The following is a 27,080-nucleotide window of genomic DNA, read 5'->3' on the forward strand; positions in this document are numbered from 1 at the left end:
TGCTAAAAACACCAGTAACAACTCCAGTCACAGCTGGCTTGGTTGGGTGGCAGAGAACTGAAGGGATCTTGGCCTCTGCCTCAGTCTGTTGCTTGGCAGAACCACCTATCAGATTGTCCAGGAAGCCCTTTGGCAGGAGACTGGGGACAAATATCAATGTGAAACTGAACATTCTAAGATTCTGTGGTTCTATGAGCCAGCTTCAGTGTGTGCTCGCAGCCCAGAAAGCCAACCATATCCTGGGCTGCATCAAAAGGAGCATGACCAGCAGGTTGAAGGACGTGATCCTGCCCCTCTACTCTGCTCTCGTGGGACCTCACTTGAAGTGTTGTGTACAGTTTTGGTGTCCTCAACATAAAAAGACATGGAACTGTTGGAACAAGTCCAGAGGAGGCCCACGAGGATGATCAGGGGACTGGAGCACCTCCCGTATGAAGATAGGCTGAGAAAGTTGGGGCTGTTTAGCCTGGAGAAGAGAAGGCTGCGTGGAGACCTCATAGCAGCCTTCCAGTATCTGAAGGGGGCCTACAGGGATGCTGGTGAGGGACTCTTCATTAGGGACTGTAGCGATAGGACAAGGGGTACTTTTATAACAAACCAGACACAATAATGCCTATAGATAGCAAGTATCTCTGTTCAGCTCTGATTATTTTATGTGGTGCCATTTTATTCAAGTCATTCATGGATTGAGCTTGAACTGTAAAGTATGATTTCTTCAGCTTTATAAAATCAGCTTTTGGTTCAATATTATTGCCTTTGGAGAAGCGTCTCCTCACAATGCTGCACAGACAACAGAAGGACAATCACTAACATTTTAGAACATTTTTTTTATTACTATGGGTCCTAACATCCATCTGTTTTTTCTGGCATGCTTAAGATTTTTCAACCAGTGTTTAGTATATTTTCCCCTCTGGATTCCTAGTACTCAAAAATACCCCATTTTAATTGTTCCAAAAATATATTCTTGAATTAGATACATAGTAAATTCCCTCCTCTAAAAAAAAAGATTGTTCTTTTTGTTTCCTGCAGCAGTTGTTGGATATTTTGTTCTTGGGATTAGGGTTAAGAGATTTGAGAATTAATGCTGAAAGCTCCTATGCTGTAACTATCTTAATTCCACCATGCCCTTTTTAAAAAAATCATTAAAACTTGCCTGATCATATTTTATGTGAACAGCCAGCATTTGGCTAAAAGGTTTGATGTTAATGAAAGAGGGGAGGCTCCATTTTAGGCCTTGAGGTGTGAGACATAAGCATGCATTATCTTGCAGTGTTCCATGTATTGGTGGGCATTTTACAGTTAATATTATTAAAATACAGTTAATATTATTATTTATTAATATTCAGACAAAATCGGAATCTCAGTGTCTAGCACTACTTGGCTAGAAATAAATGAGAAATTAAGCAATTCCCAGGGTGAATGCGGGTGTCTGCATCGTGGTACTGTGGTCTAATGAAAGATTAATAACTTGGGTATGTAATTAGTCACACTGTTTCTACTCAGAGTCACAGGACTATCTGGTCATTCTTCTATTTCTTTTAAGAAAATAGAGAGTTCGTGGCCCAAGATGATTCTGCTTTTCTGGGGTATTTTAAAGAAATAAGTTCTGTATATGATAGACAGGATTATAACTTTATGCAGACATAATGAATTGTTGAAATCTACATTTTGAATATGATTCTCTTTCCTCAGGAGACCTAATCTGGACAGCCTGTTCTTTCTTGGGCAGCTTGTAACATTCCCAAGAGTAAATCAAAATCATAATAAATCAATTTCTTGGAGCTGTGAGTCAGGAATGGACTCACGTGGGCTAAAAAATGAGAAAACAAATTGGTCAGGTTCAGAGCTTTAAGCAAAGGGTGAGCTTCATTATATTTTTCACTACCTGCAGATGCTTCAGCAAGCAGAAGATTTGCTCATTAGTTTTCCTCAAAGTCCTCACTGCAATCTAGGCAGGAAAATCAGATTTTCAACTAAAATTATTCAGATTTTAATTTAGGTTCTACCCCCCTATGCATATAATTTTTGCTTATTCCAGACTTGGTCCTAGCAAAATTGTCTAACTAGTTCCCATCTAAACCCTGTCTCAGTGGTGCTTCACTCATTTTCCCAGGGATGAACAGGGGTCTCTGCCTGCTTTAATCTGCCCTAGTCATTGCCACAGGCTTCTTTATAGCTGCAGAAGAACCATCTTCTCCCAGAGGCTGAGTGTTTAAAATCAGCAGGGAAGTGGAGAGCAGTCATTACATGGTAACTGAATCGTGGCAAACACTCCTTATGGTTTTATTGCCTTAATTTCTCAGGGAAAGACGTTATAAGGCATATTATCATTATTGATATCGGGAGACTTGTCACACAGGAAAGAGAGCTTAAAGGAAAAGAAAATGTATCCTACAGGTTAGCCAACATCTTAATGAAGTCAAGTACAGGAATTTTAATGGTGTCAAACTCTTATATTTGCTTCTTTGGTTAGGGATTTTCTATTTAATATCCCTTCAGTTTATTCACTCATTGGTAAAACTGCATTTAATCCCATTTTATAAATCCTGTTAGGAGAAGGATAGTTCGCTGTAGACTAAAGTCTGGCTGACAGTATCTGGGCTGATACTTCAGAGGCGGTGAATCTCTAGGCTTACAACTATTTTTGCTCATTGTGCAGTGATGTAAGGAAAGGAGGTAGTTCATTCCTGCCCTCTGCTAACAGTTGACTGGTGGAAGCAGATACAAGATTTGCTTCTCCTCCATTTTTCTCCTCCAATTTTCTGTACTTGGCATGGGAGTGCAAAGAGCCCCTGGTAGCCTATACTTCATCAATATTGCTTTGCTATCAGCATTATTGTCGAGAAATGCGAGCTAAATTAAGCAACAGTAAGACTCTTTACTCCCATTGAATTTTCCTCATGTCAAATTACATAGCTGATGTAAAGCAGCACATTTCTATTGGCTTCAGTCGTGCTCATTTATGCCAACTAAAGAGCAATGTGACAAGTAGTTCTTTGTAGCAGCTGCCTTCTCATGTGCCCAGCTCAGATTTACTCCTCTCTTAGAGCAATCTCTAGGGTAGTTTGGGCCAAGTTGCAACTGAGTAAAAAGATTTGCATCTACAGAATAAATTCAGGAGTTACTCCAGAGATTATGCTTCACTGTGCTCTGAAGTTATTTTGCATCACAGTGACTTAAGTTACTAGGAATAGCTGTGTGAGCACGTTCTGGTGATGTTCTGGACACCTCACTGCTGCTATGTGCCCTGTTGTGGTCGCCCGTGACCTGTTTGTCTATCAGTCCTGCTCTTGGATCATGTGCACCAGATGTAACCATTCAAGCACTGAAGAACTACTTTGTTCTGCCTCTTGTATCTCCAAACACTCAGAGTTAATAAGCCTGGCAAGTATATGGGGAATCGTTTTCCATCAAGCCCTGTACTATATCAAGCCATTATATTTACAGATGACCCTATACTAAGCTCTTAAATTTTCTTGTCCTCTGTAGAGGCAAAGATGAATTCCTGGTACTCAGAATACACATACCCAGCACCATCCTGTTCACGTAACCACCATGGCATTAATCAAAGTTCATCCTCAACAAAACAGGAGATTAAGGAGGGAAAACTCATGCCTCCTAGTAGGGGACAGCCTTGGCAGCCAGGTGTGACTTGCCTCTAAAGCACTATTAGACAAAAAGGCTGCAAGAGCCTGTCATCCCCATAGGTAGTTGGCCACTGCCCTGAGAGTCCTGTGGGTATGGCCACGCTCTACAGCAGGGAAAAGCATCACTGTGGACTCTTCATTCAAGTGTTCTGCTTTGCCTGGGGAGATGTACCACCACTTTTTTGTTTTATTGCTCCTGCAGGCCAATGCCACATGGAGCAGAAACTTCTATAGCAACTGATGATTGTCCCTCATGCCTCCAAACTCCCACTCATGAACCATGACATCCTCAACACAGCCCAAAATGAATTAAAACACTAAACTAAACTAAACTAACCACCTCACAATGTCCTTATGAAGAGCTGCACAGCTCTTGTTGTACTGTTCTGGCACAAGGAGTGTGGTACATTTTGAGCATGCAGGGAATTAATTCAGAAAATTGTTTTGCTGTCAAGTTTATCTTTGTAAATGTGAGCAAACTGGTTAATTTGGATATTATACTTACAGAAGTGTAAACCAAGCAATACATTGCAAAGCACAAATTACAAAAGAAAACCTTTCTGATCCCCTTGAATGCCTGAAGCTCATTGCAAAACAGCATGAATGGCTCAGTGAGGGTCAAGCATGTTCACACAAGAAATCTTATATACAGAAAATGCTGTTGAAGGTTGTTGCTCTTTAAGGCCTGTCTTGCCTGCTGCTTAGACACCTGTGCTCATACAGTTCCACGAAACAGCCAGAGTAACCAACAAACACCACATTCCACTCAATTCTGTTTTCACAGGCAGATCTGTTCTTTGCTGTTGCACCAGGCTCCTTCCTCACCTCCATTTTCTCCTGTTTATTCTGTTGCTGCTGCTAATGAGACATTTGTCTCCTAACCTCTGGCCTCTTGACAGCCTCATGCAGCCCCTGTGATGTTAAATGAAGTTAGGCACAGCAGCAATCCTGCAATCAAACTGCTGAAATGAACCTCTGCAAGCTAGGTGGGCTTCATCAATACTTCTTTATTCAGGGCAGCACAGGAGGGAAGGTAGAGGAGGGGAGGCATCACACCTGGGTGTCTGCCAAGATCAGAGCAGTGCACTGGAGATGATGTACTGAAATCTGGTGTGAAAAATATACTGTTTTGTTGGAGCCATGGTAACAAAGCAATAGCTGCTTACATTTTTTGATTTACAGAATCTGTAACTAGCATCAAGATTTTCAAAGACAGTAACACTACCAGCTGTTCAACATCTGGCAAACCTAGAAGTTAAGAGGCAAGAAAAAAAGGACTAAAGTGATGCTGTTCTGAGGAGCTGGTGGAGGTGTTTGCAAAGCCCAAAGATAGTTTGGGGGCAGAAGCCACTGTAGCAACAAGAGAAATTAAACTAAAAGAGTAAGAGATTCAGAGAAGAGAGAACTGTGGGAGGCGCTCAGCAAGGAGGGACTCACAATGAGGGAGCAGGAGCAGGCTCAGTCTGAAAGGATGGTGGAAATAGGGGTATGACAACAGTTCATGGACATGAAAGCAGACACTGGTACTGGAGGCCAGCAGTCTCCACAGCTGCTATTTGTTACCTTCCTTATCCTCCAGCCATCCTTCAGTGCTTGCACTGCAAGGACTAATCATGATTTTGTTCCACTAAAAGGGCACTTTATCTTTTCCTACTCCCTAAGTCTTGCTATAAAAATTCTTGGGTTTGTAAGGGTTCAGAAGCAGTCAGCAACCCATGAATGCAGATAGCTTCAGCTCTCCAGACTGAAGCTATCGAAAGTGTCATAGCTTTTTACACCATGTAAGTGCATCACTTGGAAATGGTGGCCATCATTTAGGCAGGAGCACTCTGCAGCCTGAAAAGCATGGATAATGGTGTCTATAAAATCACATTTGACTCTCATGGGGAATACAGGTTTTTGTGGCTGGCTGTCACTATGGGTCCTACCAGACATGGAGAAGAATCCCATCATTTGTAAGTTCCTGAGTAGCAAAGGAGTAGAAGTTGCATGTAATCCTAAGGGTATAATTGGAGGAAATTTCTGTCCTCTGTGTGGAAGTAATGACACAGTGAAGTGAAAGTTTTGTTTAAATTCATCTGCTTCATGGTAAGTGCCCCAGTAAATACATGGAAGACTTGGTCCCTTTTGCAAATCACCTGTGTAGATAGATAAAACTTCTGCCTTTTGTTAGAAAATCTCCAGTGTGAACTGTTCTTGATGGAACTGTTAGTGGAGTCCTTCAATCCCTGTTTTCCTGGAAAGGGGAGGACCATTTTGGGGGCATTCTCTTCAGACCAGTTTCTCCTTTTGCTTGTTGTGTGGTTTGTTTCTATAGGCGCAGCCACACACTGGGTAGCTGGAGTCCATCATTAACATCCCTCTGATGCTTCTTGAAAAGCATCATGGTGCAGTGGGTTCAAAACCTTGTATAACTCAGTTCCTGCAGGCACACATGGTGGGGCTAAGAATGGCAAATTTTTCTCATGAAAAACGCAATAAAATAGTTTTATTTGCCTCTTGGTGATGTGTGCCAGTTAGCAACAGCTACTGTATCTTAAAGATGGTAATAGCAAGCACTTGAATAGCATGCTCTCTCTTCAAAGTACTTTGCAGACATTCTTTTCTTCTGTATTAAGGATAAGCTCCAGTCCTTTTCAATACTTCTCCAATGAGATAAGTGTTCAATCTGCCATGGGAAAGAGAAAAGCTGGTGATTCCACATTCTCCACTGGAATAGGTGTATTCCCCCTTTCAGCTGGCAGAGACTGGGCCCCCCAAGTTCGGAACATCTCTGAATGGCAACATCTGACGGAAGAGGAGGCTCTGTCCTGCCATTGGCATCATTGACAAAACTCCTATTGACTTGGAGGAGAGTATGAGGAGGCCAAACAGTGCTGACTTCTGATGTCATCTCCTTGGTTTACTTTGTTTTCCAAAGACCCCTTTGTGCTTCTCTCCCTTGCTTTGTATTCTGAATATTCAGACCATATTTATGCTCGGGGTCCCCACTTGTAATTAGATTGTGGGTTTTGTGACCCTATTACGTACAGGTTGACTGAAAGTCACGCTGATCTTTCAATACAAGATTAAGTAAAAGCCACAAGAGGAGGAGGGCAGTGAGGGTGTGGAGGAGGAGGAGGGCAGCTGCTATTGTTCTATCATCAGCACTGCCAAACCATCCCTTGTTTTTTTCTGTGGCCTGTCTGTGTGTCCAAATGCTGTTTGAACAAACAGGGCACAGTCAGGAGGCTGGCAAGAGGGCACTGAGAGGGTTAGCGCGGTCTTAGCTAGAAATACTTGCATGAGTCGGAAAGCAAGCATGGGAGGAAGTAACTTAAGTGGAGACATCTGTGTAGCTTAGCTTTCAGCAGCTCTGCCTGGGGTAGGGGTGGGAGAGTCATGCCTAAGATGACATAACGTATTTTGTCTTTCGTGAGTTGAAAACAGAGGAAACTGCGAAAGCGAAGCATGGTCTGTGTCACGCATGGTCCAGGCGTACCAAGTACATAATGGAGCAGTGTCAGTGCTTTCTGCTCTGCCTCTCACACCCCAAAATAACTTTTCAAGACAACTGAGGAGAATGTGATATGGTCCAAAAACTGATCTTGGACTTTTTTCGCAGACGACTGAGCCAGAGGCCAACTGCTGAAGAATTGGAGCAGAGGAACATACTGAAACGTAAGTCCGGATACCTCTGACATTAAACCTGAAGCTAGTTTGGGTTAGTTTAGATGTATTTTGGGTGTTTTTTTGTAGAACATCAACTATTCTGTACACGAATCATTAATAATAAAGAAGTGCATCATAAATGCAAATAAGCATGCAAGTCTGTAGCAACATCCAGAGCTGCAATTCTTTAAAATCAGAGCCAGTAAATTCACAAGAATGAACTATCTATGGGGAAAAAAAGCAGACTTTAAATCTCTTTTGCAAGTCCTGTTCCAAACAGAGAGCTGGTCATTGTGAAAAGCTTTTATGCAGCTCTTACGCAGATGAGCATCCTGTTATAAGTTAGTAAAGACATTAGGGCATGGCTTGATTAGTTTTCCTAAAAATCTTTACAGCATCTAGATTAGGTGGAGCCTTTATTCAATTGAAGAAAGAAACCAGTGTGACTTGGAATTATTTCCTGAAATGTTCTGCTGAAGCTCTTCCTTTAAATCAGCCAAAAATTTGCTGGTAGATCCTCAACATATGATACTTTAAAGGGGCAAAATACCACTAAGAGACCCTGACCTGGATTAAGTTACTGGACACATTGCCACCGGCTTCAAGGGAAGCAGGACTGAGTCCAGCACAAATCTTGTAATCTTATGAAAGAACAGGAAAAATACTGCAATTTCTTTACTCACATTGAAGTGGTTTGAGTATTAAAAGCAAGCTGTTTATCTCACTGTTGTTACTTTCAGAAAACAAAATAAACAAGTTTTTCCCTTCTTTAGTTAGTAAATGCATCATTCCAGGGAAATTTTTAAAAATTACTACAGGAAAAAGTACTTCTAAGTGGTACCTCATACATAATGTCTCCTTAGGTCGGAGAATTTACCTTCTCCTGTTTTTCAAATAACTGCATTGTACAGAATGATAAAAATGTGCTAATTTGCTGAAAATTGGCAGAACTGATTGATTAAATACTTAAAAATCAGATTCCTAGCAAGTAAATGATTGTGTTAATGGTCAGCGGGGTCATTTCATCTCTTCATGTTATTACACATCAGACAAAGAGAAAGAAAGAGACACACTGTCAGTACAAAGAGGAGAAAACACTGGACAGCAGAGCAGTGTGGGCTAGCCCAAGGCTTCCAGAAAAGCCATTTGTTTGGGGCCAGCCCCATTTTGGTAGCGATGCTCATACTGCCTACTCCTAACTCCAGTGACTGGCTGCTGGAGGGAGTCAGGGACAGAACCTGGGGATATAGGTGGCACATCCAGATGTGATTGCCTCACAGGAGGGTAGCAGAACAGCTGGAGGAGGAAAAACCTGAGACATGACTGGTGCCAGGCTCAGGCAAGGAGGGACAGAGGCCAATTCTCTGGGCAGCTCATGTTGTCATCCTGGGACTTAGGAACAAACATGTGTCATGCACCACCTGGCACTGGTGCGTGACCAGTAAACATAACCCTGGCACTGGTGAGGCTGGCTGGGGGGAAGTGGAGATCTTGGGCAGCTGCTTTGGAAGCAGGGTTTGAACCAACATCATCAGCAGGCAGCATCTCCAGTGCTGGGTGCCTTGCAGTGACTCCTAAGGGTCACGTTGCTAATCACAGCAGTCACATAGCAATCTGAAGATGTCTTACATTTCAGGAGAATTATCCCCTGAGTCATATTAGTTTCCTTCTGAATTGGATAAAGGCTCTTAAATGACATGGATGTGTTTGAAAATTTTACCCTGAATCCAGAACAATATTGTGTTTTCTAAATGGAATTTTTATAGCTTGGTTCCTAAGAACAGATCTGCCCCAAAACATGTGTGTCTTGGTAGACAAACAGCTTCATAATTACAGGAAAAAGTAATGTGGAATTTCCAAGGCATCCCAGTTTTGGTGAAACACAGCAGGAAAGGAACAAAAAATTAGAATAGCTACATAATTTAAAAAATAAGAAAGTATAAAAATTCTCCATCCTTAAACAAGTAAATATAAATAGTGTCTAGTTTGTACATCACTTTGTGTCGTTTCCCTAGTCTTCTGAGAAAGAGAATTATAATAAATACAATGGAGCATAGAGAAAGAGACATAGGCAGTGATAATGAGTGTAAATTCTCTGCATAAGCAGGTCAAGTGATTTGCCAGAAGCCCAGTTCAGAGAGGACAAACACAGAGGCACAAAAGAAAGCCCAGCAAGTTCTGAAGTAGACTACATGGGATTTCCTCTGCAGTTAAAGCTGAAATCTCCTTGATGTAAATGTCATGTCTGGTACCATGTGTAACTGCATTACTGCTCATTCTGCTGGGAAGAAATAGACAAAATGTGGTGGGACAGCCAGTTTTTATACAAGAAGTGATCGCTTCCTATCTCTGTGCTGCTGCAACGATTATAAGATGATTATCTTTATTGGATTACAAGAGCAAAGCATCCATTGTACAAGTTCCACTACTTGCTGGTAGCAACAGTAAGATTACAGTATGCACAGCAAAGAAATAGAGAACCGGGACACTGGTGCTAGAAGGGTCCTTCGTTGAAGTATGACCAATAATTCATTGGCTCTTATTTAAGTCAAAGGAATGTAGTGAGTGGAGTCCAGACCTGCAGAGTTAGTGTGAAGACTGAAGAACACTTTTTGAAGTTAATACATGCTGGCCAAGTTTATGAGGAAGGATTTCTCAGTCCCCTCATGCCCCATCCTCATGACATTTCTCTGATGGATACAAGTAGTTCAGTTGTCAGCTTGGCACACCCATTGCATCAGTTCCTCACAAAAAAATTATGGTTAGGTTAGGCTCTGAGGGTCTCAGGTTGTACTAGGGGACGTTTCACACCAGCACAGAAATCAGGCCTCAAAATCACACCCACCCACAGCATCTCCTGAACACATAAAATAAAGCAAAAGTAGCTTCAGAAGATGGACCTGACTTAATTATCTTTAAAAAAGACCCAGCTAAAACAAAGTAACTTTCTGGCTTTGGAGGAGAATGTGTTCCTAATTCCCAGCTTTTACATGACTGAGGCCTTCAGCCTGCCTGGCTTCTCTGAAGGTGGGTTGCTGAGAGGTGAGGAGGAGAAAAGAAAGACATCTTATACCAAGTACAGAAATGAATGGCCATAAGTACATATTATATATAACTCCTTGGCTGCTTGCAGTTCTACCCTATGTGTGGGCTCTGCTTAGCACTGTGTCCCTCTGGCTTAATCTTACAAGGATTTATTAGTGGCTCTATTTCTGAAAGTAGGCATTTGTAGGACAAGCTCCTCCAAATTTGAAACACAAAGGGAAGAATAAAATTGCAAGAGGAGCAATTGCTAGAAAGGAATCCAGCCCAATAGGGACAGGAACTGGTGAAAGAGGAAAAATATATTTATCAGTGTGTGTATTCCAGTTACCATTTTAAAAGCCATTTGTGACTCCCTGCTGTGTTCTGTTCTTTTTACTCCAGGATCTGTTTCCTTCCTCATGAAAATGGAAGCGGTATTTTTGTTAAAGTGGCATTTAAATAGAAGCAGCATATTGTAAAACATCCTAACACTGACGTGCTGTTTGTCCTCCTTGGTGGTGATTTCCCAGCCCTGTGAAGTCAGTGAGCAGTTGTGACAGATCTCCCAGCTCTCCTGCCCTGAGCAGCAGAAACCTGGCTTCCAGCCTAGCCCTGCTCACCTGTTCAGAGCCCATTGTGGTCTCTGAACATCAGGTCTTGTTTCTGTTTAGGGAAAGCCCCTGTTTTGAAAAATTGCATCTCCTCCACTGTGTGCAGACTGGGTTAGGGCTTCCTTACATTATTTTTGGCCGGTCCCAGCTGGTTAGTGGGAGTGGTGACCTGTGCTCTCATGGCTGAAGAAGTTACGGCTGGCGGTTTGTTACTGCCACTCTGCCAGAGGTGCCTGCTTCTCCTGCAGGATCAGTAGACAGGAACATGGGATTCCCCCCTTGGGTTTAATTCAGTCCAAAGTTGGACAATTTAAATCAAGCCACCTATTCCAAACTGGACTTTGAAATCCTTAATGTCCCCTGCAGAGAGTTATTCCTGCCTGAGCTAGTCCTATCTGAGTGAAAAATGGATCACACCAGGAGTAAGGGTACTTGTTGGAAAAGCTGATGAGTTGTGTTCGCTCTCCTTTGTTACACGCAGGCATGATTGGAGTAAGGAGCAGTTCAGCTGTCAACAAAGCAGTGGACACAGATCCTGGGTGAGGAGACGAGTATCTAAAAACCTGGGCTCTTAGAGAGTTTCAGTGAAGTTCAGTGCAAAGACCTGCACGATAGCCTGCTCCTCAGTTGAAGAAGAGTTAGTATACTCAAATGTTATTGTCTTCTTGAGGGATAATGTTTGAGATTTGCCCTGATATGAACCTATAACATGATCTTTTGGCTTCATGTTGAAAGTGAATTGCCCTAGGATGTGCTTTTATGCTCCAATGTGTTGTGAAGGCTCATGAAGGACACTCTCTCCCTGCACTGCTCAGTTCATGGAAAGTTGCAGTTTTTGCCTGGCACCCCTATTCTGATTTTTTTTCCATTCTCCCAAAAGAGGAGCTGCTAGAAATTATTCTGTAAATGGGAAAAAAGTATGTTTCTCTTCCAGCCACTGGCCTTGCATCCTCACAAGTTCCAACCGTATCGTAGCTGAACCCTCTGAGGGACTGGGCCTGTGGGTTGTGAGACAGTTTCTGAAGAGCTGGCCCTTCTAGAGAGTGACACACATGAAGAGATGCCAACACAGGGAAAGGAAGGAGGCTGTAGATGTTTGATGAAATGTGTGAAGAAGCACGGTAGCTAAGGATTGAGGAAGTACACCAGCCCCAGAGGGACCCACTGTGCATCAGAGAGGTCCTGAAACATTAATATACTGATGGAGAAGCTTATTTTGTTGCATACTGTGCATGCCTGATGAGTCCACAGCCTGAGATCCTTGTAAATCTTTTACAGCCCGGAATGAGCAAGAGGAGCAGGAGGAAAAACGAGAGATAAAGCGAAGGTTAACACGTAAGGTGAGAAACAACTTTGATCCTATTATGACACTACTATAACTTTCTCCCTGCAACTGCAGTTGTTTGCCTTTTTCCTTTTCCTCAGCACCATTTTCAAATGTACAGTGTGAAACAAGTCTTCAAAGCAGTCTTTAAAAGAAATCACCAATGTTACAAGGTGTAAGTCCACAGAGTAAAGTGAGCCATTTTGCAAGCTATTGCTGATAACATCTTGAAAAAAGACAAAAGTCATAACTGAAGGAGCTTTGAACAGCAAAGGACAGAGAGCTTAGCACTGGTCCGACCCTGCTTCCTGTAAATGTAATGGCTTCTGCAGCCATTATGAAGAGAGCAAAGTTAAAACAATGCTGATTGCATTCAAGGATTCCATCTAAAAAAAGGCATAAAACTGGGAAATAAACCTTTTCTGAAAAGGGAGATTGTCACTTGAGGCATTTAAACTAGAGACAAGCACTCACAAATGGCGTATAGTGCAGAAAACAATCTTGTATTGGCAGGGAAGGATGAGCAAAAAAGCATAGTTTGGTTTTGATTTTCCTCCCATTTGAAAGTCATTTACTCTTAAAAGTGAAGAACAGTCATTTCAGATATGCATATTCAGTTTCCCAGCTAGTGTAAATGCCTGCAGATGCCCCACCATATATAGCCAATAATGCATCCTGTTACTGCGGATAAACTTTATTTCACCACTGACATATTTCCTATCTTCAGAGATGGAGAAAGTCCCCTTAAGAACTTACATGCTTATGAAGCAGTGCCAATCCCTTCCTGTACATTTTTAGGTGACTTAGTGTTTTTGACCTATGTGGTTGCAAATTTTCACAGTATAAATAATGATGAGGAAAGGGCTCTGAATATACATGGAGAGGTTACATTCAGAGAGCTGAATTGCTTGCTTTCTCAGCTCCTGTAAATCAGCAGAGTTCTCACTCATCAATGGGAGAATACTGTTGTTGTCTGCAGGGGCTAAGAATGCAACCCAGAGAGCTGTAATATTTTTATAACACTTAAATTCCTGGCAACAATGGCAGTGATGGTCTCACATTCTCTCATAGCACTGTCTGAAAGAACCTGCACTGCAGATGTCTCATGGGACTTAGGCTCTGCACAAAGGCTAGAAATACCATCTTACCAGGCTTTCAGTTTCCCTGTACATTGACAGGTGAACATGTACAGGATTCCAGTCCAAAGCTTGATGCCATTTTATGAACATCAGTAACAGATAAAAAGCAAAGCTATCCATACCCTATCTGCTGCCTAAAAAGTGAGGGCTTGCTAACTCCACTAGCATTATTGACATGCAGTTTCCATCCTCCGCTATTTTGTAGGAAAGGTATGAAGCACATGAATTAGCTGTTGCAGGCAGAGGCCACAGCCACATGCTCAATTAACATATCCAGGCTGCTGTAACATCACAACAGTGTCTGCTCCCTGAAACCTCAGCAGTCTTCTGCGAGATTTCTTTGTCTTATTTGCACTTTTAAATAGGAACAGGAGTGACAGCAGCAGCAGCCTGAGCCCCTGGCAGCTGGCTCTTTAATGTTCATACCCCTGTTCCCAGTAATGTTCCTTTTAGCCTTTTTGTGGCTTCTTCCCTAGTAAAGATTTTTCTCCCTCATGTTTGTGAGTATGACTTGGCATTGTTTGATTTTGATAATCTTTTTAAACTGTTGTAAATTGACCTAGTGACACATGTAATTTTCATTAAAAAGAACCACAGGCCTGGTCTAACAACAGGTTTTGTTCTCACCTACCAAACATACTGTCATAAAAGCTCAGAAATCACTAGAGGAAAGGAGGGAATAAAGTGTGTAAGTGGATAGATAACAACTAAAGATGCCAGCCACCTAGTGAATCCTGCAAAAATAGTTGTTATTCCCCAGCTCTGTCTTTCATGAGCATGTCCCAGATGTGTCATTGTGTCTGCAGCAGAGTGGCAGACTCCTTCTGTTGATTTGTACTGAAGTCTTATTACCAAAGGATTTTAAACCTCAGATTGAGCAGAAGTTTAATTGAGCACGGCAAGTGGTTTTGCCCAGCAGCCCTTTCTGTTTGCACTGAGTTTTAATGCACACACATGCCCCCAGGGTAAATTCAACATAAGGAAAATATGCCATATTGCTTCCTTGCAACCATGTGTAGTTGGTAATAAAAAGGGAAGGGGGTTCTGCAGAAGCTGGTGACGAGACTTTTGACCTTGCACTAGAATAGCTGCTACTGTCTCTGTTTTTTTCAGTGGCATCATTCCAACTCCAAGGGAACAACCCATTTCATCCATTAAAAAGCTGTTCTTAAAATTCCTTTAGCGCTGACATTTTGTTACAGTATTATGATGATAAGTTGTAACATGACGCTCTGTAATAAGTAAGATTACCTTGCTAGGTCTAGACACCTTATAAAGTCAGCAATAAATATCCAGTTGAATCCATCATCTGGACAGGCAATTTCTAAAAGAAAATTTAGATTAGGTGACCTATAGCGAGCTGCCCCTTTAAGCACTTTTCATCCTCTCAGACTCATCTAACTCCAAATTAACTGGGCATAGGGATTAGCTGCCATTCAAAGAACAAAATGGAGGCGAATGCTGTTCAGTACAGTTTTTCCATAGCTCATGTCCCTCCTGTCCAAGGAAAGGTGAAGTGTACTTGCTGTCACCTGAGATGCCCATGGACAGGTTCTGTACATCCAGCTGCTGCTGTGCTCTTTCTCCCTGCCCCTTGGGGCACACTGAGCAACTTTAGGCACACTGGATTTGCATCATTTGAGTGGAGGGATGTGGGGACCTTTTTTCTCTGAGCACTGCTCTTGGCCCACAAGCCTATTCTTGGAACATTAATGTGCAAAAGCCCTCTGGGAGTAGTGCTGTAGATGGGTTCCTTCCATGCGGAAATCCAGACACCCAGGAATTACTACTAAGAATGTATCCACTCTGAACTGCAGTTAATTTCTCCAACACTAAGGCAATTTAACAAAAGCCTGAACTCTTCCTGAGGACTTGCATTAGAGATAGAGTTGTAGCCTGGATTAAAAGAACATGTTAAAATCACATGCAAAGAGGAATAAAACTCTTCCTACCTTCTTTCCTCCCAGGTAGCATCATGCTCCCCATTCCCCAGAGCTGTTTATAGCCTCTTATCCCCCACTGTCAATAGCTCGTATTTCCCAGAGGTCTAGCTCCAAAGCTAAAAATCTTGTAGCTGTCACATCAACAACCAAAATGATGAGGTGTGGCTGCCCTTTATAATCCATACAATAATCTGAAATCTTTGCTCCCATTGAATTCCTGCCCTGGTACAACTGAAACATTCTGTTCACTGGTGCCTCACTGGGAAATGCCTTGCAGTTCAATCTTTTCTGTAACTGACCTTTGCTGGCTTGCAGCAGCATGGGCTGTTCAAAATAATGAACTCTTGAGAGAGGTGGGATTCATCAGAGGGAAGTAGGGAACGGGGAAAAGTCAGAGAAGAAAAGAGGCTGGGGTTTAATTTGGATAAACTGCACTTAGAGTCAGAAGGAAAGGTCTTCAGGGCATTTTCATCATGTCCTGCTCCTGCATCTTACCACAAAAGGTGAGGAACAAAGAAGAGAGGTTGTGTGCACTGCTGGTTAGGATCTGTAGTTTTTCACCTTGATTTATTCCTTAAATAACAATCATAACATTTTAGCAAGGTAACAAAGTAGGCAATAATGAAGTGACAAGACAACAAGTGGAGCAAACTCAGCATTTCGCATTTGACTAAATCCCAAGACCAACCTGGCAAGAGTACATCCCCTTCCACTTTACGTGGTGGCAGTGCTTGGGTATGCTTCATTTCCCATGCCAAGACCAAAGGGGGTTTGTGTTAAACCTTCCCTTGGAAATTGGCTTGGTATTAAAGCCTGAAATGTGCCCATTTCTACCTCCAGTGATCCAGAATATATAGAAGAAAACTTAATCTCCAGTGACAAGATATGGGAGGTCCTGTCCTCATTTATTTTACACTGCTTTTGCATTAATAGACATCCATTTACTTCAAAAGGTATTTTTGCCAGGTTCACACTCAAATAATGAGGTCACTCACCACACAGTTCAGTGAGACCCTTCCCTCCACTTGGAGCACCACTGCCTGGTGAAGGCAGTTGTACCGTGTCCTTGACTGTGTCCTTTTACTGTAATTTACAAATGTGCCCAGTTCCTTCTGCCTCTTAGAAGCAGCAGTGCTCATTGTCAGGTGTTGAGCAAGGACTGTGTAGTATTAAGCAATTTTGACCTAAGAGACTGCACTGCAGCTGACATGTCATAAAAAAGAACCCTAAGGTGAGATCTCAGGTGAGATGTGCCTTCAACATGAACAGACACTGAACTGACACCTACAGTGGAGCCAGTCTGAGCCTGTTCTGCAGGTCTGTTTCCCCACCTGTTTAAGAGGTAAGGGTACTCCGGGTAGCCCAAACATACTGAGCCACTCTCATGCTTAGCAGCTCACAAGAAACACCTGCAGTGGCATGAGAAAGAGGGCAGTTTGTTAACTGTTCAATTACTGTAGCTTTAATTAATGGTTTTTAGAAAACCATTTGGTGTGGTTGTCCCTCTCTTTACATTTAGTATGATCAGATTGACTTTCTGATGTACTGAATATGGTTTTGTGTGTTTATATGTGTAAATATATGTAAATTTATGGCTACACATGAACTCATAAGCTGTGGATTTCAGGACTTTCTCACAGCATGACAGTGCATCTCTTTTCTGTTCATAGCTCTGCCCCAGGCCTCCCGGGTCACCCTGAGCTGGTTGTTTGGTCTCTATGTTTCACTTGCTCCAACTGCTCTGTGGCCATGGGGATGCTGCCCACCACTCTGATGGGGTGTATAAGTATCTGAAATGGCACTGACTGCAGGTTTCTGAAGCAAAGGCAGGATGTCTCAAACAATGTACAGTAATAGTTGTATGACTTTAGAGCAAAAGAAGCATCAGCTTTTACTCTGTCTTGCATTCAGGTATCACCTAAGATTGAAAAATGAGCATTAGTGCCAAAGTTTCATAATGTGCTTATGCCCTTGACATTTTTCATGTGTAACTCAGTGCACTGTTCTTCACACTCACCCAAGGGTTTCAGTGATGTGAAATGTGCAGGTGATGCACCTGATTTGACTTCTGTGCATTTGCAAACATGAGAATTTTCCTATGTGACTCAATATTTACTGTCATTTCTTTGATTTCAACATATACCCAGCAAGCCAGATTAGCTGTTTAAGACCCTGTGCAGCACTGAAGTAAATACCAGCAGTGAATTCACATTGCCAGCAGAAGCACCACCACTGCTGTGGTATTCGATGCTTTTGCCTTATTGACACTGCCTATAGCCAGCAGCCTGGCACTGCATGTTTCAGTGTATCAACAGCCGCCTGCCTTCTCCTTTGTACAGACTTGCTAATTGCTTTGATTAGCACAAACGTGAAAGCTGGGTAATGTCAGGAGCTGACAGAAGCTGTGAAACGGAGCTGGGTTTTTTAAAGCCCTCTTTCAGCTTGAGAAGCTCGTAGCAGTTCCTGCTTTCCTTGTAGCTGTTTAGGAAAACCAAGTGTAATTCACAGCATTTCATATTCTGTTGGTGTCATCAGTGTAGTAAGACATCTTATTTAGGAAAAAAAATCCATTCCAAGATGAAATAACATCTAGGGTATGTCCTGAAATGTTAAAAGCTGAGAAATCTGGAGATAAGGTTGGTGATTCATCCTTAATTCATGATGTTGTGTGAAAAGAAGCAGTAGAAGCAAGTAAAGATGGAGTCCCACCCTTTGAAATTTTTGAGTATAGCCATATTATTTCAGCATGAAAATTCTCTGTTTCCAGAGTCAGGGGTTACATTCTAAATAATCAGAAGCAAAACTCTGCTGTGCCATTTGGATAATAACACTATCAGTGCTAACAAACCTGCAGCTCCTAGTACTACAGCAACTAGAAAAACCTACCAATTCGGAATCACATTCAAGATGAGGTCAGGACAGAGACACCTCACTGATAGTATAACTAGGGTTATACTCCAAGTGTGGGATAGCACTTCGGTTTTCTTGCTTTTGTTAAAAGCCCCTCTGTTACCTGCAGTGTGCGTTTGGCTTGCAGGTGACTTAAGTGTAGGTATCGGGGCTGCAGGCTGAAGAGACAATTTTGTTCCATTAGAACAAAAAGCAAGTTTTAAATCTAAATGTACTTCAGCCTACCTTATTGTGCCCTCTGACACAACATTGTTTTCTGACAGGGTGCCCCAGCTCAGAGATATATTTATTCCATTGTCTAAAAACAGCCAAAAAAGTTATGCCTGCTGTGTATGCACTTTGCTTTTTGAAAAGCAAAACTTTTGTAGTCTGAGTTCAGAAAGGTGTGCTTCTTGCAAACCTCACGGGCTGACCTTAGCATAACTGGCCTGAATGTGGGTATACAAAATGCGGCTTTTCTTGGTAAGCATTGGGAAGAAAGAGGAGGAATGCTGTGTGACAACCACACGCAGAGCAGCTCCCTCCAGCAAACTTCACGCCTCCCATAGACGAAGGTGGGTGTAGAAAACTGTCTAGTGTAAGATCTTTGCAATATTCAGAAGTTCTGAAGTTGTTCTTTTTCAAACCACCAAGGAGCTTTTCCCCTATTAAATATCATTATTTACTATAAAATGGCTCTGGAGATCATATACAAACTGCTGAGCTGTGACTTGACTGATGCCAGCTGTCCTAGGCAAGGGCATTATGTGGTGGAGTGTAGAGCTGTGCTCCTGGTTACACTTCCTTTCTGTGGTTTCTCTGCCTTTGGTGTGTACAAAATGGCTGGGCTGCAGCCAGAAGGGATAGAACCTCATGTGTCCTCCTGAGCATCTCACAGGCAGGGCATTAGTGCCCCTTTGCAAACACTCTGCATGAGATGCTTGAATCCAGTTTGTGAGCTCAGGGTTATCAGTGTAAGAAGGGCAACCCCATTGTCACCTCCTAGCACAACCATCTTTCCTAAAACTAGAAGAGGCAACCATGCATGCCAAGAACAAGCACACAGGTATTTAAAGCTAGAGGCAGGATGGGGTGGTGCAGCTGTCTTGCATCAGCATCCAAATGCTGGAGAATGGTGGTATTTTTCACCCTCCACTTAGTGTCTTGGCTGGTTTGAATCTTTAATTCTCCCTGGAAGATGAAATGCAGAGAACTGAGATACTTAATTTTGAAGGAAGGTGGATTCAAGACCCTAAATAACTTCGCAGAATAGAGTCTCAAGAGTTTTATGAAATATTTAGACTTCATTATTAACAAAGGTGAATTATTGTAACACACACCTATTCCTAGTGAGTGGGAATAGTATGATACACTGTGTAGCTAAGTGTTAGCAGGCTATTATTTTCCTTGATGTCTGATGTTTCATTCCAGTAGTGAGACTTTTGCAGCTAATGTAGAGCCATGTGCACATGTATGTGTAGCACCTTCTTCAAAACTAGTTGTGTAATTGCTTTTGACATCACAGAATCACAGAATCCCAAGGGTTGGAAGGGACCTCAAAAGATCATCTAGTCCAACCCCCCTGCAAGAGCAGGGTAACCTAGAGTACATCACACAGGAACTTGTCCAGGCGGGCCTTGAATATCTCCAGCGTAGGAGACTCCACAACCCCCCTGGGCAACCTGTTCCAGTGCTCTGTCACTCTTACAGTAAAGAAGTTCTTCACCAGCATGCTGTGCATCCAAGGAGAATGATGCAAATGAAAAGCCAGTTCCTGTCCCTAGCCATGTTAACTGACTGTATAATAGGTGGACTACCAGCACACTAGTGTATATCATTTGAGAGTTTTGACTGTGGCTGCCTCTTCTGCTGTGGAATTTGACAGAAATGCTTTGGAACAATGAAGATGCTGTCTTTGCGTGATACCATCCACACTTGCAATTGTTTTCTTTTTTGGCTTGTAGTATGCAGTGTAAACTGTTAGAAGTCAAATACACTGTGACACAAAATAGAGCTGCAGCATACAGTGACAAGTTCAATAAGTACTACTCATCATCCTGCCTACCTTTTCAGGAGGTAAGGACAAGTCTGGAGAATATCAGAATGGTAAGAAAAGTAGTTTGTTATCTTTTGCACATAATTCAGGGCAGGAGCATCCTAGTGCCTTTGCCTGACCATTCCCAGGCAGCACAGAAGCACACACAGCAGCTCAAGGCTGGGGAGCATACAGCCTATGCAGGTAGTTTTAAAGTTGTCTTGTGTTCTTTGTCTCTTCCTGAGACATCGCTGCACTCCAAGACTTTCCTGTGTTACTTCTCATTTCTGGCTGGGGGATCAACTTCAGCCCAGGATTAGAGTGTTCAGCCATAGCCACTTCCCAAACAGTGAGCTGCTCCAGCAGCAAGGTGGGATAATGTTCAACGTACCATAACAAGAGGTTATGTCCCACGTAGCAATTCTGTGAAAGGTTGACAAAAAGAATGGAGCTGGGAATGTCTGAACCCCTATAGTGATGGTTGTAGTAAAACAAATCCCCAAGCAAGCAGCACTCTGCAGGGAAAAAGTGATGTCCTGATGTCTTTTTTCACTCCTTCCTCAAACCCGCAGCTGAGTCAAAGGCCCACGGTAGAAGAGCTACGTGAGAGGAAGATCCTCATCCGCTTCAGTGACTACGTGGAAGTGGCAGATGCGCAGGACTATGACAGGAGGGCAGACAAACCGTGGACACGACTCACAGCCGCTGACAAAGTAAGTGGAGCAGCTCTGGGAGAGCCATGATCTGAACAGAGCATGTCACAGCAAACAGCATCCCGTGGGTCCCACAGGTCCCATGGCCATCAAGGAATAAACCTGCACCTGACATCCCTTCCCCACACACCTGTGGTTTCTTCTCATTCTTAAGGTTTGTTGTTTGAGTCATAAATCTTTGGCAAGAAGGCTTCTTTATGCGTGGGAATTAGGAGCAAGGTTAGCAGCATTACACCTTTTAAACACAGGCAAAAGGATATCAAGGCCTTTGAGGAAGGGTCTTCATGGCAGCCATATTATTTCTTTGTTGGTTTTGGTCTTGCCAGAATTGCTGTGTCAGGACAGAACAGGTCTGGGTGCAAAAATGCTCCATCCCACCGAAGCCAGGTAACTTCTCTGTAGTGTGTTACAGCAGGGGCCTTTACTCAGGATTTCTAATGCAGAGTATTGTAAGTACTGAAGTGAAATTACATGAGCCCTGCAGAGAAAGGAAAGACGCATGTTTTGTACTGAGAGCATTGTCCTCTGAGCCCTGGTGGGACTTTCGCTAAGTGGTGTCTCTGGTGTGAGAGATATCTGTGGCATTGGTGACAGAGGGGTTAAATCACTGGCAAATTATATCAAGTCACATTTTGAGGGTCTTAAGTGTTGCCTCAGGAAGATTTAAATGTTTTATGGCCACTGTAAGAAAAGAGGACTATAAGGCTGATCAGTGATTCCAAAGCTTACAGTCACTCTATGATGCCCATGCAATTTTAAAGACTTTCAGGTACCTAAACTCAAGCCTTGCCTATTTCTTTGCTGTAGTGCTCATGCAGCAATGGAGACCATGATGTCAAATGTTTAGAGGCAGGAGCAGGATTTCTGGCCATGCCACTCACTTATAGTGCTGTTGGTTTTGTTCACAGAGGAAAGGGCAGCCTGTTACACTTGTATAATTTAACCAAAGGATTTGTATAGTTTCATGAGCACTGGTTTACTCCTTGACAGGGCTTTTTTCAGTTTAGTTTTGGATATCAGCATAAACTGATCTGAAAATCAGAAAAATGTCGCCTGGACTGCTCACAGGCCGTAACATACTGGGTTGAATTAGCTTTTCCCGTTTTATGTCACCATGTTGGACAAGATCTTATACGAGTGACTTAGAATCCCCCCCACATCTACCAATTGGGAGAATAAAACTATCTCCAATTGGTTCTGCAGCCTTTGAGAGATCCCTGTCTGGGATGAAAGGCATGGAGAAACTTCAGATGGGAAGGGGGAAGATTGGTGTCGAGAGAGGTCCTTCCTCATCCTGTGTCTGTGAAAAGAACAAGTATTAAATACCACTATTAAATGTAGCCTGGTAAAGAATTTAGCATTGAGGCAAAGTACTTTGAGCTCACTCTTTCATAATGCACATGCAAAGTCAGTACCCTGACCAAAGGGCCTGAGTTCTCCAAATTAATCTTTTCTCAGCAATGCAGAAGAATTGTTTGTCACTCTAATATTAATGCCCCTCATGGCATAAGGAAGCAGATATTTCTCTTTTGGCTTTGGGTCCTGTGGCCAGTGTTCTGGTTTCTGCCATTCAGATTACCTGCTTTTCCCCACTGCTGCATCCACTGTTGGAAAAAATAGCTGGACAAATTGGAATGGACTCCACAATGCCTGAAAAAGTTGCAACATCCTAATAATCTTTTATTTTCTTCCAGAGCTTTGATTCAATAACTGTCTTTATTGGTCAGAACAGGCGAAGTTTATTGAAAAACAGATATTAGTAATGGACTTCTGTGTTTGCCAGTAAATCTTGTTCTGTGTGCTGGATGTAGGGAATTGCCTTCAGTCTGACTTCATCTTTGCCAGGTCTCACTGTGAGAGGAACAAAAAGGGCACTTTTAATTCTCTTCAACAGACAAGGGATGCAGAGGGTGATAAATGTCAGACCTTGTGGGAATAAGCAGCCCATGTGGCCTCACTGAAGTAGCAAATTGGTCTGCTGAAGGTAGGCCCTTGAGTTGCTGCACCACTGTTGCTCTGTCCTGATAGATGGAAGCAGAGCCTGACAGACATTCTTAGGTAAATAAAAAAACAGAGCTGTACACAAAGAGCACAAGGGGCCTTCTCTGTGGATCACAGTCACAAAGCCTATCACTTAGGGCTTGTCAAGGCAAACGTAGTTAGTGGCTGGATCGGTGACTGTTGCAGAAACTCTGGTTTGGGCTCATGCTGTTTGTACCAGTTTAGATTTCCTTCATCAAGGAAAATTCCTGACAGACCAGTGGTGCCACTTGCATCCCCTGATGCTGATGTTTTCAGTATCACAGGGAGAAGCGGCAGCACACTTGGACCCAGGGGAGCATTAGGCCACAGCAGCCACCTTGCACATCTTCTCCAAATGCTCACAGTGAAACTCACTTGCGGTTTACAAATATCACAGGTTGTCAGAAGCCTTGACTCTAGGCTTGGGACTTGAGCCAGTTTTGCTGAGCACTGTCTCTACCACAGAGCTGAGTCCTTCCAACTCACCTCCTCCATTTTTTTATTATTCCATACTCCTCTTCCTGCCAGTCAGCCCTGGTGTTCTTTTCCCTCAAGGACAAGCCCCAGAGGCTGTAGGTAACCGGGTCTCCTGCAGATGCTGAATACAACCACCTGTGGCTAGTTTTCTGCTGGATTAGTGTGTGGCATCAGCTCAATAAAATGCCACAGCTGGGGCAGAAGGGAGGAGGAGGTCAGAGTGGTACAGTTTGAGGCAAAGCAGAGGGCAGGGAGCCAGGCATCTGCCTTTTCCCCCCAGGTAACCTCAGCCACTTCAGGTAACTTCACCCAAGGAAATTCAAGACCCCATAAAGGTGGCAGATACCTCAAACATGAGCCTGGCAGTGTCCAGGCCCAGTTTACTCACAGTGCAGCTCCAAAACAGATTGCTGTGTTTGACAAACTGTGGTGCACATTTTTTTTACTCATGCTTATGCTAATCTGGGTTTTGTACATGATAGTGTTTACACAATAAGCAGAATTGGATTCTGTATCTGTATTATCTGATACGTTCTCAAATTAGGCAGTTCCAATGAAGCATTTATCTCTTCCCTTGATGTGATTTAGAATATGTGTATATCTGTTCCTTTTCGTATTTTAAAGCTTTATGGTTTTCTTCACTTCTAATATACTGAGAACAAAGTGAACTTATTTTGATCTCTCTCAATTATACATTTATGAGTTTATTTGTCCTTTGCAGGCAGCCATTCGAAAAGAGCTTAATGAATTTAAAAGCAGTGAAATGGAAGTTCATGAATTAAGTAGGCATCTAACAAGGTAAGCTGAGATTAATTTTTTAAGACTATCAATGAATACTGTTGATTTCAAAAGGAAAACGCAGCAGCTGCTTCTCCAACACCGACTGAACACACCATGAGGTCTAGACAACATGTAGAATTACAGGCTGTAAAAGAAACTCACACAAATTCACGCTGCCCCATTACGTGGCATTACACAGCCATGTGCTGTTTAATGATGTGTAACATCCCTTTATTTTTTAAGTCTTGATGCTCTAGCTGTGTGTCTTTTCTCTTGATATTAGAAGTGGCGTTGGTGTCTGAAGGAGGACAGGGAACTCCTGCAGAACCAGCACATAGGCATGGATGAGCACACACTCAAACCCCACTGAGCATACAGCTGTTCCAAACTACGTGTGTCCCACATGCTCAGTTGCTCAGTCCTGCCGTCCACATCCTGCTATAGGCAATGCAATAGAGAAATAGCAAGACTGACATGATGAGAGGCATTAGTTTTTACACTTTTAGACTTTTTTTGTTTAAAAGTTTAGAGGCTGATGCATTATCTATGACCCCAAACTAACAACCCTCCTCTCTGACAGGCTAGGGCCGAGGCATGCTGGAAGGTCAGGACACGTCCCCTCACACAGACTGTGCCGAGCCTGCTCTGGCTTTGATGCTGAGATGAGCTGAACTCCTGGCATGTCAGCTGAAGCCAGGCCTTTGCATATCAACCTTAACCCCTGCTCACTGTTAGACATTAAAGATAGGCGTTAGGTATTGGAGACAACTGACAGTCCGATCTGGTGCAGAAATGGAGCTGCCCATTTATTAATACATTCATCAGCTAGATGCTCATGAAATACACAGTCAGTACTGTTAAGAAAAATGTAGATAAAGCTTAAGGCAAAATTAATTTTGTATTAGGGGATTTTCATGTGCATAAATTAACAATTATATTAAAATTCACCACATGTATAATACACATACTCCCTTGCAGAAACGATCTTCCGTCTACTTCCTAGCATGTGTTAGGGTGGTTGCACCAGGGTTTGCAGTAAGAGAGTGCTGCTGGAGACAAGCCAGCTGCCTTTGAGCAACAAAGTCTGGAAGAAGCTTTAGAGTGTGCAGTTGGCCTAAATCTATCGATCGCAGTGACTCAGCCTTTGGGGGACATTTGGCTCACTCCTCCAGGAGAGCAATGACATGTTTAGAAAAGATGAGGCTGTTTCGTTTTAAAGGGAGTGTTGCTACAAGGAGTCAACTGACAGCTCCATTGACTTCCATGAGGCCCTTAGCATCCCACAAACATAGAGATTGGTTTAGTTTTCCAGAAGTCTCTCCACCTGCTTGGCTTTCACAGGTTTCTGGGCAGTATTTGCTTCTCTCACAGTGTTGGGGCGAGCCGTGACCCTTTTGAGGTGCCACTGTATGTGAAAGCTGCTGAGTGGCTTTGACTAGCTAAGTCTGAGCCAGGCATACTCAGGGCTATAGCTAATGTAACAGAAATTGGAATAAGGCCTTGCCTGAAATTCAGCAGGACTTGCTGGTTAGACAAGTGGCTTTGGAAAATATGCACTTGAAAGAAGGATGCTTAAACAAAATAGAGTAATTCCATTAAACAAACTTAGATAAATCACCATTATAAAATCATTAGAAAGGTAATGAGCTATTCATGTCATTAAGCAGTGGCATGAGCTGAGCAAAGAATGTGTTGCCTTACTAGTGGGACACATTAATTAATTCATAATAGAGTGAAAAATCAAAGCCTAAATGAAAAATCTCTGCAGAACTGACAAACCCATGACTCCTGATGAAGGGTGTACTTGCAGAAAGCATGGCTATTTTAGCACTGCTTGACTCTTTAGCCTCCAGCACTAAGAAATAATCGTACATGAACAGTATGTACATCTTTCTGGCTGAGGAGCATAAAGTTTGTCTAAACCAGACAATTTTTTTGGAATCAGTCATGGTGTGGTCTGCAGGAAGAGTGGCTGGTCTGAAATAACTCACTTGGGGATCTGACCGGGTAGATCCAAAGCTTATTACTGTATTTGGTAGGTTTTGGTGCAAAGAGCATCAGCCTATGAACTGTGTGTCAGACTGGCAAGGACCAAGAAGTGTGTGTGTCTGTTCTGGGTCTGCAGTGCAGCATGGCTGATGTCAGTGCTGCAGGAATTGAGCTGCCTGATGGTGTCACGGTAACAGCTCTCCAGGTTTCTTTATGTACGACATGCATGTGAGGATATTATCTTACTATGTCTCTTTTTCCCTCCCTACTTCTGTTTTAGGTTTCATAGACCGTAGCAGTTCAATTCTACCTGACTACTATGCCATCTTCAAAACATAACTATAAGGAACCATAAGTGCTGGTATTATTCACTTCCCCATTACATACAGTGTAAATCTTCTGAACTGCCTTTAAAAAAAAAAAAAAAAGAAAAAGTAGAAAAACAAATCTTAAAAAAAAAGAAAAATTGTATTTACATGTGATGGGTACTGCAGCATCATCAGACCTGCTGGTTCAAGCTTCAGTAACAGAAAATACCCCTGGTGGGAATCGTGCCAAGACTTGGCATCTATGTATAAGACTTTCCTGGCATGTGGATTTGCCATACATGTTCAAGCCCAGCTGGTGGTGCATACATTTCGTCTTCAGGCACCCCTCATCCTGACAAGCCTCTGTCGTCAACTCTAGAGAGCCCTGAGATGGTGTTCAGGGAAGCACTGGCCTGGGTGAAGTCTCCAAAAAATGAGCACCTATGACATTACAGCACTTAAACCAAACACTCCTTTCAGGCTGCAAGCACCTTACAGGGACAATGAAGGAGCAAAACTACTCTATGG

At 42.7% G+C, this 27,080-nt stretch overlaps 1 protein-coding gene across 2 annotated transcripts in view; it reads left to right on the forward strand.

Moving 5' to 3' along the window:
- PHACTR1 (phosphatase and actin regulator 1) overlaps positions 1–26,656 on the forward strand; it is a 143,741-nt gene extending 117,085 nt beyond the window's left edge. Inside the window, exons 11-15 of one of the 2 annotated variants that reach the window (XM_034063275.1) lie at positions 7,252–7,307; positions 12,212–12,273; positions 20,836–20,976; positions 24,197–24,273; positions 26,525–26,654. In XM_034063275.1, coding sequence (XP_033919166.1) covers positions 7,252–7,307; positions 12,212–12,273; positions 20,836–20,976; positions 24,197–24,273; positions 26,525–26,540 — 352 coding nt within the window. In that variant the 3' untranslated portion in view covers positions 26,541–26,654. Of the gene's footprint in view, positions 1–7,251; positions 7,308–12,211; positions 12,274–20,835; positions 20,977–24,196; positions 24,274–26,524 lie in introns of both variants that reach the window. The other variant, XM_034063280.1, reaches the window with a different exon arrangement.
- The last annotated feature ends 424 nt before the right edge of the window (positions 26,657–27,080 follow it).

The sequence above is a fragment of the Melopsittacus undulatus genome, chromosome 1, assembly GCF_012275295.1.
Source record: "Melopsittacus undulatus isolate bMelUnd1 chromosome 1, bMelUnd1.mat.Z, whole genome shotgun sequence".
In the NCBI taxonomy this organism is placed as follows: domain Eukaryota; kingdom Metazoa; phylum Chordata; class Aves; order Psittaciformes; family Psittaculidae; genus Melopsittacus; species Melopsittacus undulatus.